General features: G+C 33.0%; 1 protein-coding gene across 1 annotated transcript in view; it reads left to right on the top strand.

The window, feature by feature from the left end:
• Window positions 1–962: 962 nt before the first annotated feature.
• LOC132744790 (uncharacterized) overlaps window positions 963–16,286 on the top strand; it is a 34,570-nt gene continuing 19,246 nt past the window's right edge. The window contains exons 1-4 of the mRNA XM_060733571.1: window positions 963–1,147; window positions 14,078–14,536; window positions 14,826–14,897; window positions 15,495–15,765. Of these exons, the coding sequence (XP_060589554.1) occupies window positions 14,123–14,536; window positions 14,826–14,897; window positions 15,495–15,765 (757 nt within the window). The 5' untranslated portion in view covers window positions 963–1,147; window positions 14,078–14,122. The remainder of the gene's footprint in view (window positions 1,148–14,077; window positions 14,537–14,825; window positions 14,898–15,494; window positions 15,766–16,286) is intronic.

Here is a 16,286-nt window from a genome sequence, read left to right as displayed (position 1 = left end):
ATGGTGACCATTTCTGTGGAATAATTTTAAAATCCAACATTAAATAACTATGTTATGGGCCGGTCACGATTTTGATGTAAGGTCATGCTGTGACCTTGACCTTTAATGTAGCAGCCCAAATGTTGCGCGCGACACGTCGTCTTAATATGGTGATCATTTCTGTGAAATAATTTTAAAATCCAACTTTAAATAACAAAGTTATGGGCCGGACACGATTTTGCTGCAAGGTCATGCTGTGACCTTGAACGTCAAGGTAGCGATCCAAACGTTGCTTGCTACACGTCGTCTTAATATAGTGATCATTTCTGTGAAATAGTTTTAAAATCCGACTTCAAATAACAAAGTTATGGGCCGGACAAAGACAAAGGGCAGGTAATCCAGACTAGAACTTAGGGGGAAAATTTGAATTCAATATGGCGGATGATGACCTACTTTAAAATGAAATTGAATATGTTTTGAAAAATGCTACTTGTTAATAATTGGACTTGATGGAAGAAAATACATTATTTTAACAGGTTAGTGTACAAGTTTGATTATATATCTGTTATTTATTTATTTATTTCTCGTTATGCGCTTATGGTCACGAACTTCCGGTGGGCTAGGATAATATGTCAATTCTACCAAAAAGAGCAAATTAATGTGTCAGAAACACAATGTGTGACATTTATAACATTAAAATCACTTTTCTTTACATTTCGATCGAACCCTTGTACATGTTGGAAATGAAAACGTTACTAAAAATAATATTATTAAAACGAAATGAGATTATGTTTACATTTTTTACGTTTTAGATATTATTCCATGTTTAGCAAACAAATAAAGTGCATGTAAAACATTAGGATAATGGGCGGTGAAAGATTGGTCTACAATGCAACGGTTTGTGTGTAACTGATTGTTTGTAGATAAATCCGGCACTTAACTAACCAATCCTCATGGACTGTAATATAAGTGTTACAAGAAAGCTCACCCACTCATTGTTTAGTGGATTGCACACCAGTCAGGACGTTTCCTAATTTACACACTTCTTAGTAATACATTTGCATAGTTTATACAATCGTGTGATTTAATTGAACTAGTGATAATAATAATGGATTGTAGTGGTATTCATCCTAGCAACAGAAAATAAAATTGACAAATGAAGATTAAGGTAAGGTTTAATGAATATTTTCATTTTTTTGTTGTTCATTTAATTATAAAATTTATATAGTTCCCTGGTCATTTAATTATTGATATTGTTAAATTAAAAAAAAAAGATTTATTCTTCAAACTTTCAAAGTGTTTTCCTCTACCGGAATGCATTTTTGTAATAATTCTGATAAGTTTCGAAAAGTTAAATTCGTTTGGAATCTGCCGCATACACTAAAAAAAACACTGCTAATAGTACACCTGGACAGATATCTTTTACCAGAAACCATTGATTCAATCCTGGTTCACAGAACGAAGTCGCAGGGAAAATAAGGCGGATGGTTTACAACTTTAACATTTTCAGATGCCAAGAAAGAATTTCTCTTGTGAGAGGAGGCATTGCCGTGTATACGATGCATTCTTGACCATCCTTTGCTTGGACGCGTCTTATTGTAAAACGCCTTCAGTTTTTCAGAACATAATTCTTGTAGAACTGTCACGTAACTTTGAGACCAGATAGACAAAGCACTTAAACGACTTGTTCGTTGGAATTTAAAATAAATCGCATACGACATCTGCTTTGTTCTGACGGTCCTTTTGGCATTACATGTCAGATAGGTTTTGTTTTATCTTTCAGCAACCACCGTTTGTAATCTGCCCTTCTTTGGGGCTATAACATATGCACTCAAGTTCCATCACTACTCAACAATGTAGAAAAAACCCGAGTATTACAGTCTTTTTGTTTTTCAGATGTTTTTTTGGCTATAAGTAATGGGCTGTTTCTTAAGTGGGCAAACGGATTCCAAACAGATAGCTATATCATTTATTGACAATCTTTTACCCTGCTTTATTATATCCTTTAAAGCAGCAAGGTTGCCTTGGCAATCGATGTTGTAGTCCTGCCTGAACTGCAGTCATGTGGGACAATTTCCTTGCTTTTAAAGATTTGACCTACCTAAAGATAGTGCGATTTGAAATAACCTGTGGCCAGTATATGTCACGCATTGCAGCAAAATCAATCCAAATGTAAAAAGGCTTTGAATATCAATTTGTTGTCTTTTGTACAATATGGAATGAAAATGACTACATATATTTTGAATTGAAATATCTCAGTCATTTTACACGTTAATTTCATGAATGAAACCGTTATAATTATTGAGTGCCTTATTCAAGTGAAATGAAACGTTTTATAATATCAAATGCTATAAGGATAAAACTACGGAAACCTATCATTGACATAACTTATTGAAGATTGTTATATATAATCGATGTATTTCAATTTAATTTTAATTCCATGTTAACTTTATGCATAACTATATGACTGCCTCGACAGACGTAGCGATACTCAACAGCCATTAACAATTGCTAAAGGATCCCCAAGCTCGACAAAAAACTAGCTTCAAGGTTATGAAACTTACAAATTTAATTTCAATAATCAAATTTCAGGATTTCAATTGGTCGGTGTACATCTGAGCTGGGTTCCGACCTATCAAATGATTGAGTTTTGAGCTTTGTAAATTTCTTTACGCATGTAACCTTGGACCCAGAATCTGAAGAAATCACTTATTGATTGCTATCTCTTACAACTGACGACCATGCCACATTCCGCGCCGAAATAAACCACCCATCATTCTCTAGACAGTGGACTTGTACCTTTTTGCTAGGGGGCATGTACAATAGTTTGCACTTTTCAGTACCGTCCATTTACAAGTACAATTAACTTTACAGTAGGGATTTTTATTTTTCTGTTTTTGACAGAAAAGAAGCCTTTATAACTCCCATTAATCAAAAAGGTCCTAAGCATCAAACTAAAAAGCTAAGCACCTTATTTCAACAATGGGATAAATACTAAAAACATTATCTTAAGTTCAACTATTAAACATCTTAATTTGAATGTTTCCCGCCAAAACGACATTACAAGATAAGCTTGTTTTTACCATTCAGGTCATTGCAAAAAAACTAAAATCTGGCAAAGATCAGGTGAATGTCATACTTTTAAATTTTGAAAAAACGTTCGGCAAAGTCGCATTCCAACGCCTTTTTATATATCTGAACTTCTGTTAACCTTTATATTTTTAAATAGATAACTACAGTCTTGAGAAACAAAAACCAGTAAGATGTTATAGAGGGATGTTTTCGCGTTCACTAATTGAAAAGCACTTATTGAGGTTCTTTCATGTTCTGGTTATTTTGCTTGATCAACAAGATTGTCCAAGATTTACAATTCATCAGGTTTTGTCTAGGTTTCCAAAAATTTTTAATCCTTATTTGGGACGGCAAAACGATGTTAAAAGCCTCATGGAAATGACCATTTAAAAAAAATTGAAAACCCCCGAATAAACCCAAAGGGGAAATTTTTGCATGTTTCGAGGGGGAATATTTTTTCAAGTAAACAACCCCTTTCTTTTATACTTAAATTTTTCCCTTTTTTAATTTCATTTTTCTTCAATTTTTTAAAAAAAATTTTTCAAAAAAGGGGTTAAAAATTCAGGAAAAAAGTAAAAAAAAATATTTCCCCACCGGGGGACGATTAAAGTTGCCTTCCCTTTTACTTTTTTTTTGGCCTGTCAGTTTTTCGTAGAGTTTCCTGGTTGTTCTCAGTCGTGACATCAGCCAAAGGGTAACTACCTGATTGTTGTGATGCCAATCTGACGCCTTGTTATGTTTATTTGTTTCTTGCTTATGTTTTGCCTCGGGCATGTGTAATGGGCTGCTATGATGTTTTTATTGTCCAAAAAAAATCCCTTCTGTCGTGTAAGGGTCCAGACCAGGTTGCCCGGCATATTCCCAAAGTGGTGCGAACGAACACTAGGGGGAAATTGGGGTTTATCCTTGTACGGTTCGTATGTCGGAGGAAAACAATAGTTATTGAAACAAATTTATGCTCATGGTGACCAGAGAACGGAGGGCTACCAGAGATCTCCTTTATAAACAAAAATCAAAACAAACAATCCTTTTTCCACCAAAAACAATACAGTATTGGAGTTGTTTACCATCAAGTTTCGTGACATCTATTCTACATGCTTCAAATCAGCCCTCTCTGTCCACTGCGTTATGTCCATTGAAAGTGACTGTCTTGGACAAAGATCAGCTTTCATTTCTGTCAAGTATTAGGACGAAGAAGAAGATATACTAACCGACCCAAAGGAAGAAGGTCATATTTGATATATTTGCAAATTTTGACCCGATGGACATTAAATAAGACAGACTACAAGATAATAACACATGCAAAGTTTCATTGCTCTTGGCAAGCTGAATATGCTTGATACCTACACTTTTGGCATTGTATTATTTCAGATTATTTAAATGTTTTCCTAAATAAGGCAATATGTCTTGACAAACGATGAGGCCCAACTTTGACCCAAGGGGAATTATTTTTATGACTTTTTAGTGTACAATTAGTTGATGCGACATGCCAAATTTATATGCTCTTGACATTTATTTATCCGATGAGACGTTTTAAAGTTATGCTTGGTATGTATCTTTAATGTCAGCCTCATAAGAAATATGACTAAAAATTGACCGCTGTCTTGGGGTGGGGTGGGATCAATTAGATTGTACCATAATATATAGAAAAGTAATATTTCAGCCTATAATATATAGAAAAATAATAATTCAGTATAACAATGCAAAGAGCTATGATAAATGATATGTATTATTGTCAAGGGGTAGGACGTAAATCACGTAGCTCGGTGCGTTAAGCGAGAAAAATAAGTTGTCTTTTTCTACTAGTGGCAGTAGTTTACTCGAAAATAGATTTTTATTTGAATATTATGAGGTTTGTTCATTTCCTTGGACTATTTGCAGAAGATATATGAAGATTATCTAGCCATACGTGTTTAATAACTGTACGTAAAAGACGCAAAAATACGTTACAAAAAAGTAATTGAATGGATTCCAATGAAGGTGTCCCGTTTAAAACAATCATTCCAGCTTGATTCCTATTATTTTTATACCCCACCAAACATTGTTGGGGTGGGGATGGGGGAGTCAGTGGGACAATATTGGAATCACTTTGTCTTGTAACGTTCCATCCTGTCGCGTCCCGTATTGCCCCGTCCCATTTTAGAAACCGCTAGAGATATTAACTTAAAACTTGCCACATCAAAGCAATATCACAATATAGTTTTTTTGTCAAGTTTCGTAAATCTGATATTTCGTTTGACAAAATTATGCTCCTTTTTATTATATGATTATCAGAAGGTTCTTAATCAATCAAGTCAACTACTCTGCGACCAAATTGTTCATCAGTCAAAGCAGGTTTTTAATGGATGTAAGTATCTTAAATTGCATATATGTTTCGACATCCTTATCTGAAGTTTGATGGAAAGGGCCTTGTAGATGCAATTGTTAAATACATCAACATAGATTGCAGACGCTACCACGTACAAAACATATAATGATTCTTTAAATGTTATTCATACTTAGAATGTTCGTAACAATTCAATTTACCCTCGTGTATGTCGTCTTTTAGATTATGAATGTCGGAACGAATGAAGCAATATGTATTATTCTGAAAGTCATTCTTGATTTAAAGGTAATTATTGAAGAGATTGAAGTTTAATCAAATCGAAAGTTTAATAGGAAGTTAAATATGAGAACTTTTTGTCGATACTAAATACTAGGATTTGCTAAACCGACGGAAATATCGAAACACAATTAACATCCGGAAAAGAATGTAAGTACCCGAACCGTGTAATTCAAAAGTACTTATTTGTAAAGTATAAACTCAATTGAACAGTATCGGATACATTCTTCCTATAAGTGTGTGTGTGCGCGCGTGTGTGTGCACGCGTACGTGTGTGTGCGTGTGTGTGTATCGATATTTTCATGCACAAGAGTTGACGGGATCGTCAATGTTATTGATGGTCTCGTTTTTCAGAAAAATATAATGAATTTTTTAAAAGTATTAAACAATCTTGGTGGAAAAAAAAAAATCGTTAAAAGAATAAATAGCTGACGCGAACCATTTAAGAAAAAACAACCTTTGGTGGCCGAGCACTATTAAGTTGAGAATTGAGTACGCCCAAAGGCCGGGGTAGGGGGGGGATGATGTTGCACTTATTCCCTCAGGGTTCCCAGACCAAAAAAAACCGATTTCTGAAATTTTCTTATGAAAATTTTTTTTTGATAATGTTTCCCGGGGGGATCACTTTTTTCCGGGTTTTTTATATACTTTCCTTATTTTATAAGGGCCCAATGAGTTTCCCAAGGGTTTTTCCCTTTTCAAATTTAAAAGGGACAAATAAAAATTCACTGAATTTAGTTCTTCCATGTTTTTTTTTAAAAAGGGAAAATTTGGTTTTTTTTTTCGAGGGGTTTGGGTTAAAAAATACAGAATTTCCATTTTAAACCTATACCCAAAAAATCAAAAGGGCAATAAAGGGAACAAAACCAACGGGAAACCCCTTTATATAGCATCCCTGTAAATTTCCGGGGTTTTACGTTTTTAATCACCCCAAAATCCCGTTTTTTTTAAAGGTTTTGCTCTAGGCATTTTCTTCTCCCCCTCTTCTTGTGGTCCTCAACAAAAGTTAAATAAATCATGTCTCTGGGGTCAAGCCGGAGGGTCATTTAGGCTATTCAGACTTTTGAAGTAAAAAAAATTTTAAGTTTTCTGGTGAGAAAAACTAAAATATTTAAGACGCACCATTTCCTAGCGAACATCTACAAATATTTTGAATAAATCATGCAACTTGGATAAAAAATGGCACGCTAAATATGACCTAATTACTTTACTTTGCATTGGATAATTGAAACCTTTTTTTCTAGTAATATATCTATGGCTACCTTGTTTAATTATTTACATATCTTTTACAATTCGCAAGAACATGTAAATTATGTTTATTTCGATTAAAAAAGTTTTTGAAAATATCAGAAATAATCAAATTATATGTTCACCGCAAGAAAGTAAAGTTTTTTTTAGTTTTTGTCTAAAATCTATTTAAAAATGTAAGCACAAAATCCAATTTTTTCATATTTATTTACAATATTAAACAAGTTACTTTATTTCTTATCTTGTAGAAGACATTCAATAAACACTATGTATTTAGTTAAATGTAAGAAAAAGGCCTCAACAGACGTATAGGATTTAGTTGTACAACACTAATTAGAGATATGATGTACAATTTTCACAGGAATACAACCCTTGCATTCAGACCGTAATTCTGCATTGAGGATCAAGGTTTTCCCTAAAAAAACATTCCCTCCCATTGACCCCTGACATACCTTTCTCACTAAAAAAATTTTTTTGTCCTTGATAATGATTTGGAAAACACGCCAAAATTTTTTAAAACAAGAATATATTATGGTCCCCGGGCGAGGATAAAAAATTGTCAGTGCCCACGGAGTTCGAACATGGGGACCCTAAAAAATTCCGTTACTTGCGGCACTATACTTAGCTGACCCGGCCATCTTAAAAACTCCTCCCCCATTAGAGGGAAAAGTTTTTAATACCGTTTACTAACATTTTTGAAAGATCTGGGGTTCGGAAAAAAAACCCCAATATACCATTTTTAACCCCCCAAATTTAAATTTTCTTGGGTTTTCCTTTTTTCCCAATTGTTCTGGGAAATTTTTTTTATTAAAACATTATTTTAGGGATAATTTTGGGAAAAATGCCAAACCCGTTTTATCGTTTGGATTTTCGGACAAAAAAGTATTAAAGGGATAAAAATGTCCTTTCTTGAAATCTTTGGAATTCAAAAAAATAGTACTTCAAAATTTTAAAATTTTTGCAAACAACTTTTTAAGATGTGTACTGCAAAAACCTTTCCCCTCTTTGAGGCCTTAAAAATGAAATTGATTTTTATTTTTTCAAAGTGGGGTGGGGATTTATTTCGATATTGTTAAAAAAAAAACAACCAAAAAATTTCACAGGGTTTTCTTTATTCTATTTTCTTCGCTTGTCATTTACCTTTTTTATTAATTGCAATTGCTCGCTGAAAACGGTATTCTTAAACGGTAACAAATAAATAAAAGTGCTTTAAATAGGAAACCTGTACATGAATGTAAGGTATAAAGGTAGTACAATAACGCATATTATTAACTCCTACAAATTATCAAATTGAAAATATAAGAATGGTTTTAAAGCTAACACAAAGTGATAAAGGCAGAAAAAACAAGGCTACTGCAACATCATCTCTAACAGATATACCAATTATATCGCATGACCTATATACAGTTTTTGATAAGCTTTTAACTAACTGTATTTCATAAATGTTTTATATCTCATTGTTTTCTTTCAAAAAGAGGAAAATGATGACCCTAGATCACTCAACTAGGATCCATTGTTGGCAAAAGGTCACAATTGTTTAATAACATCATATTGGGCGTGTCAATTTTGGCATTTGTGAAATATTTGTATTGGGTTGCTTTAAAAGAAACATGTCCAATATCTAGTTTCTCAGAATTGTATCACACAAGAGGACATAATTAACTGTATTGATTTCCCATATCAGTCCATATAAACTTAGGTACCCTTATTGCATGGTAAATTTTGACCATCTTGTCTATGAGTTATCAAATGTTTGTAGAAATTTGCAAAGCGATTTAAGACTATAGGAACATCATGCAAATTTATACATTTCATATCATGCTACATCCACAATATTTAGTTCTAGTCATTAAAATTAACACTAAAAATGTTAGTGAATTTTCCTGTAGAAGTTTATAAGTCTGACAGCTCTATGGGCACGATTCGTTCAATATGATAAAGACACGAGGTGATGCTACATGCTTACCTATACTTTGTAAATCTATGTATAATTTGCGACCCAAAGAGCGTTTTATTTAACTTTTAAGGCAATGTAATATGTTGAATATCCTTTCCTAGGAAGTCACTTAGATTACAAAGACTTTTGTAATAATACTGTCTTAAATATATTCTCCAAAACTTCATTGTCCAAAGCAGAAAAAATATCATGTATCATCACCTTGTGATACTCTATAAAAGATTATGAATTATTGGCATATGGTCCAAACTACTTAGTTTATATGTACTTACGAGTTATATGAATCTTTTTGTGTGAAATAGTTCCGAGAGCCTAGATATAAGGTATATTTCTTACGAAGCAGACCATGACAAATAGTTCATAAATCAGGACTGTATGTAGTGAAAAATATTGATACTCCTATATGATCTTATCTTACTTCTGTGTTAAGGATTATGGCCCTTTTCCAGCAGTGGATCTTAAGTGAGTGATCAAGGGTAATTTCCCTCTTTTGTAGGGGGAAAATGAAATGAGAATAATCTTGAAATACAGTTAGTATATATTTTAAAACATCATTAATCATATACGGGTCAAGCGATATTATTGATACATATATTACTATGCATGGATGATATTATGTATCAGATGCCTTAATTTCACTTTGTATCTTTTGAAAATTCCATTACTAGATATACTATTTTCTGAACAGTGCCAATTCAATTATACAATGATATGAAACTTAATATAGCTTTGAATAATGTGGTTTCAAGCCTTCAGCAAGACTATGATATCTAATGCAAAGTTCATTTCTCCTTTGTGGAAAACAATATTGTGGCGAAACTTACATTCAGAGCAAATAATGATGGTTAAGAAAAGATGTAAACTTTGGCACGATATTTCCTTTCTAAATGCTGCGGGCGACAGTATACAGTTTTCAATACTTCTAGAAAAACAACAGCCCGGGCCACACACAAAAAACCCACATATATGTATGTTATTACTTAATTGAAATAAGTGCATTTAAATTTTAATATAAACATGTATATGACAATATGCCCACCTTCTAAATTTCAATTAAACGCTGCATAGTTTATATTTGCTTTCATAGCTAAAACATATTACTTATTTCTATTTCTATCATTTAGATCTAATTGAAACATTTTGGCCGGTAAATGTATTATGTTATGTATTTCTTTCATAAATATTATGATATAAGAAATTTTCATAGAAAGCTTAAATTGAATTAAATTGGACGGCTTATTTCAGACTAAGCTATATAAATCATATATTCAATTTGAATCTGAAAGGAACTTTCTTGAAATGTATGTATGTATGCTACTAAATCATTCTTATACATAAACTTAAGCATAATGCTAGCAACTGAAACTTTAAACATTGCAAAAAAGATATTTAGAAGCTCAATTCACTTTCAAATCTGACTCCTTTCTATAAATTGGCAAATTCGAAAACGTATTCTGCCTCCTGTATATTTGGTCAACTAGAACCAATTTGTCCTTAAACAAGTAAGTGATGGAAATGGCTGTGATCATTCAAGCTTATCAATAAAAAATAGTATTAACGAAAATATTGTTAATCATTGCAAACTGTAGTATAAAATCAAACTTAAGTATAGTTTGGTTTTCTTCTGATTTAAAAAAAAACGTTTTTGAAAGCCTGTGGTACAGGGGTAGCATGTTCGCGTAGGATGTGAAAGGATTGGGTTCGAATCCAGGTCCAGGCAAACTGTTTATTTTAGTGTTTTAGTTTATTTTGAGCTCACATGTCAAAAAATGACAAGATGAGCTTTTGTGATTGCATTTCGTCCGTCCGTTGTCCGTCTGTAAATGTTTACTTTAAACGATTTCTTCTCCTAAACCACTAAGTCAATTAAATCCAAACTTCACAGGAAGGTTCCTTGGTTGGTCGCCTTTGAAAATTGTTCAAAAAATTGAAATGCGTGCAGAACTCTGGTTGCATGGCATCCGAAAGAATAATCTTTAAAAAATCTTTAAAAACCCTCCCAGATAAGCTAGAGCTTAGATATTTTGCATGAATCATTTTCTTGTGGGTGTCTACAAAGATTGGTCAAATAAAATAAAAGACCTGGGGTTAAAATTGGCCCGCCCAATTTGATCATGAATTTCCTTTTATGTATTAAAATCTTCTTCTATAATATTTGAAAGAGGTAGAGCTAAGACATTTAGCAAGAAACCGTTCCTAATGGGTCTACCAAAAAGTGTCTCTGGGTCAAAATTGGCCTCGCTCCAGGGGGTCATTGATTTTCCTTATATGTATATTGTAAAATACAAACACATCTTGTAAAAACCGAAAGAGCTAAATCTTAGAGATGTAGCATGAAACATCTTATAGTTGGTGTCTACCAAGTTTGTTCAACTAAAAGCTCTAGGGTCAAAATTGTTCCCATCCCAGGGTGTCATTGATTTTCTTATATGTATAAAGTTAAAAAAAATCTTCTTGTAATAAACAGAAAGAGCTAGAGCTAAGATATTTTGTCCTAAATATCTTTTTGTAGGAGTCTACCAAATATATTCAAACAAAAGCCCTGCGGTTAAAATTGACCCTGCCTCGGGGGCATTGACTTTCCTTATTTGTATATAATAAAAACAAACAAAAATCTTACAATAAAAGACCGAAGAGCTAGAGCTTAGATATTTTGTATGAAACATCTTCTAGTGGGTGTCTACCAAGGATGTTGAATAAAAGCACTGGGTCAAAATTGTCGCTGTCTCAGGGGTGTCATTTATTTTCCTTGTATGCACTAGGATTGATAATAACACTCTTGGCCAAATGTACTTTCAGTAGTCAGAGAACCCAAGTAATGGTCTTACTTTTAAATATAATCGCCCTCTACATCAATGCACTTTGCCCACCTGTGCTCCGACTTGTTTTATCCTTCAAATTAGAACTCTCTATTTTGGTCCTCAAATAACTCATTGACCGCCTCCATGACACCTTCCTGGCTTCCAAACGTCTTCAGGTTCGTTAACAGAGGAGGCCAAGTCCGGAGAATATGAGTGATGGAGGAAGAATTTCAAAGCAGCAATCAGTTGCAGCAGCCATCGCAACTTAGGATGTCTGAGCTGGCGCATTGTCGTGCAGGAGCAGAACGTCTTGAGTCGATTTGCCCCTCCTTTTACGCACGATTCTTTGACGCAGACGTCTCAATTCGTCTGTACATAGTACGTACCGTTTATGGTACGACCTTGATCAAGATAGTCAATCATGAGCGAGGGTGCTTCCATTGCATGCTCTGTTTTGTTATTCTAGATCGAAGTGATGGATAAATGTTTCCTCCTGAGTTACGATCCGCTAGATAAAATCAGGTTCATCCTCGTAGCGAGACAAAAGATATCTTGAAATGTCAAGCCTGGTCCGTTTCTGGTCGTCAGTCAACTGTCTGGAGACCCATCTAGCGGAAACCTTTGACATGCCATAGATATCAGTCAGTCCTGAATCAACAGTTTCATCGTTGGTGGCCTCTTTTGACTGCCCAGGACGCTCCTTATCTCAAATGCTCTCCCTGCCCCTCTTAAATTCAGCAGCTCATTTTTTCACAGGGCTATAGGAAGGGATTCCCATCCCAAGTCTCTCCTTATCAAGTGTATCGATGAAGTCTTCATGGATTATCTTGGGTGACATCCCTTTCCTACTTAATGACGGCTCTGATTTCAACTTTCTCCTATGGTCTAAATGACACACCCCTCTACTGATCAAAGTGTTTTATTTAATTTATCAGTGTAAAACCGCGTGTAACTCGGTCAGAAATCTTCAATAAGATTCGGTTTTGAAGTATCGTGTGTAAATGTCAAAGTAGTGGCTAGATGTATATCGGGCCGCGAATTTTTTGATCATACCTCGTCTATAGTAAAAATAAAACAAAAAACTTATTGTAAAAAACAGAAAAAGCTAGAGCTACAATATTTAGTATGAATCATTTTATAGCAAGTGTCTACCATATTTGTTTAAATAAAAGCCCTTGAGTCGAAATTGGCCTCGCTCCAGGGAGTCATTGATTTTCCTTATATGTATATAGTAAAAAACAATCTTGTAAAGATTACAGCTTACATATGTTGCACAAAACATCTTCTAGTGGGTGTCTACTAATTTTGTTTAAAAGAACAGTGGTCAAAATTGGCCCCGCCAAGGGGGTCATTGGATTGCTTAATATGTTTATAGTAAAAACAAACAAAAAAGGTTATGGTAAAAAGAATTGTTTGAAGTTTTATTAGATATCCTACAATATATTTTTCATTCATTAGCCTGTGGAAAAGGGAGAATATTTTAAGCGCACATATTTATTTAAGAGGAAAAAAGGTCAACGCAACCATCGCTCGCTACTTAAAGTCACTTTGTTAATTGAATAGGTCCAAAACAAAAACATAAATAATTTCTACAAAAAACTTATTTCATATGTGTAGGGGTATTATAAAAAAGACATTATGATCAATTACACATTGTCAAATGAAAAGGCATTTTAAAAGACTGACTGTTATAATGGTGATTGACCAACAGTTAATGATGCAAAATGTTAAGGATAAAATATAAATCTGCCTAAAGTATAAAAAGATTGACCAACTATTTTTCAGTTGAATGTTACAGGTACATTCCGATGAATAATCACAGAAATTTCATTTATGTTATGTATCGCTTATGCGAAATAGATTATAAGCATGAAAGGAATTATGCCAAAGTGTAATCTTATTTCGACTTTCACCTTGTGTGTGTCGGGGGGCTGCATCCTGTGAACGTTGCCCTCCATTCTTGTTTTATATCACTATATACCACTGGATGGAAATAATATCACTTTAATAAAAATAGTAATTAGTTTATCAATAAAAATATTTCAAGTTTTATAATTCTATCTATATCGAAGAGGTACGATACCACAAACAATGTTTCTCTTCTTTCTCAAATTTTAAATACCGCCAGAAATGTATGGTAATTGTTCAAATTAGTCTAAAAGTTAGTCTAATATAAGTCAGAAATACAAATAGAATACTTGTATTATCTTGTGTATGATCGTTGTTTTAAGTAATGCTTAATTAATAAAACATTGAATTAAACTATTTTTTATTGTTTCTATATCCATTTATATTTATATTATATTGATTCCATGTTAAATCTACATTGGTATTACAATGATTCAACATTACATTTTGCATTAATATTCAACATTAATTCTACATTTATTTTACATCAATTCCTCATTGTATTTACAGGTGTAACATCATTAAAACAAGGACAATTCATTGTAATGTCTTGTCATGGCTTCTGCTCGACCCGGTACATCATCTTCGGCTCAAGCAGTTGATAATCGGGTATTTTTGTTCCGCCTTCAGATATTAATTATAGATGGTGGACTTACAGTTTTAAGAAATTATGTAGAACAGGAACTTTCAGCTCAATCTAACAGTCTCAGCGGTTGTCTTGCTAATGAAAGGACAACTATTAATGTTTTGAAGGGACGTGGGATAATAACACAGGTGCAGTATGATTTATTGTTTCCATCAAGTGGCATTGTTTCAACGTCAGATTTGGACATCACACTTATCATTTGTCTCATGAGAAACCTGAAATGCTTCAAGTTAAATAAAAAGTTTAATTGGAAAATTCCACCAGGACAAAGTGATACTTCCATCGAGGCAGACATTTGTAGACTGAAGAATTACAGGAACGAAGTAAGTTTTTAAAAAGGTTTATGTTTATTTTCAATAATAAAGTGAATCCTTGTATGAAATATTCTTTGTTTGCCTTATTATATATTTGTGTAGATAAAAATGTCCCTCCTAAGGAAAACCGGGTCAATACTCAACGAGTTCCCGAGGAAATCAAGACAATTTGTTTCATTATTTAAGCATTTCAAAGATGATGTTTAAAAATGAATAAGTATTTATATATAGAGTTGAATAATCATTATATTTTTCAAAGATTAACACGCATTTTGCAAGAACGATTTTATATCTTCAGATTTGTCATATATCGACCACTACAGGAATACAACATAGTGATTTTATTACAAAGTGGGATGAAATCGAACAGGTATATATTTCATTTTAATACTTTTAAACTTAGTTTGTCTACAATGCGTGTGTAATAATTTCTTTTAACATATCTGTTACCGAGACAACATTTTTGCCACAAGCATAGAACCAGACCAGTCTACACTATTGTGCAATCTACTCATTTATAAAGGTGCTACTTCCAAATATTTGTTAGTTACCCCGAAAATTAATAATTATATGTTTCAAAATGGAAATTTAAAAGGTCTATCCGCACACATCTGCAAGTAGTGTTATGTCATGTTGAAAAGCAGGAAACACTCTTTACTAAATTCAATACTTATCAGTCAAGCAGTGTAACTTAACGTATTATTTTTTATATTTTTTTTTCATTAAATCAAGTTTTGTCATCTTATGTATTTTTCAGTTTTTGTTTTTTCACTCTTGAGATAGTAAAGGTAGAAAATTTATTCAGATGATAACTAACTATAATTATATCACCAGGCCAGGACTGCAAATAACAAATGCGTAAATATTGTACTTTTACTCGAGATAAATGTATTGAAATATATTTAATTTCTTTGCAAACACTAGCCAAATGTCGTTAAGTTAATTATCATGCCTGTATGCTTTTCAGATTCTCCTTAGATTCGATAAGGTGTATCCAATCAAAGACTTTCACCAGACAATAACTGACTTTGAATTCAGCCCTCTTGATCCAAAAACAGAACAGAGGGTAACGGATGAAATTGAAAAATGGGAAAGTCATGATAAAGCAGTAGAAGCGGACATAGAACTTCTGAAAGCAGGTCATAAAGATACTATTGAAGACTTGAAGACGGTTAAAACTGAAATAGAAGAAATAAAAGAACGACTACCAACAAAACAAACGACTTCAAATATGCAAGGTAAGCATGCTTATTCATTGTTGATATAAAAGTTGTTATAATCTTGTTATAAACTGGGATATCAATTTCTTACTAATTCAGGTATTTGCAAAACAATTTAATTGAAGTTGCTGATTTGATTATAAAAATGACGTGGACATAGTCATATTTGACATATGATCAGATTAAAAAAAACAACAAAAAAACAAAAAACACAAACTTTCGTTTGTCAATGACATTCTAAAGATGACAATAACATTATAACATTACTTCGTTGAAGCAGATTTAGAGTTAAAGGCAACAGTTGAATTGAACTTTGCTGGATAAAATAGAGGAGTGTACAACAATAGACTTGCTAAATAGCTTAATTCATAGAAAAGATATATTTCTTTTTGCAGCATGTTCGCTCATATAAAGTATGTTATTCAAATTTAATTAACAACAGTTCATAAATAAGCTGACTGTGCATAGAAACATTAGATGTAAAGAGATGTTGGCACTAAATTGGCACTTAATAGAAAACAAATTTGTAGATTTTAATT

The sequence above is a fragment of the Ruditapes philippinarum genome, unplaced genomic scaffold, assembly GCF_026571515.1.
Source record: "Ruditapes philippinarum isolate M1 unplaced genomic scaffold, ASM2657151v2 ctg251_1_1_1_1, whole genome shotgun sequence".
NCBI lineage: Eukaryota > Metazoa > Mollusca > Bivalvia > Venerida > Veneridae > Ruditapes > Ruditapes philippinarum.
This window is presented reverse-complemented; position numbering and strand designations above follow the sequence as displayed.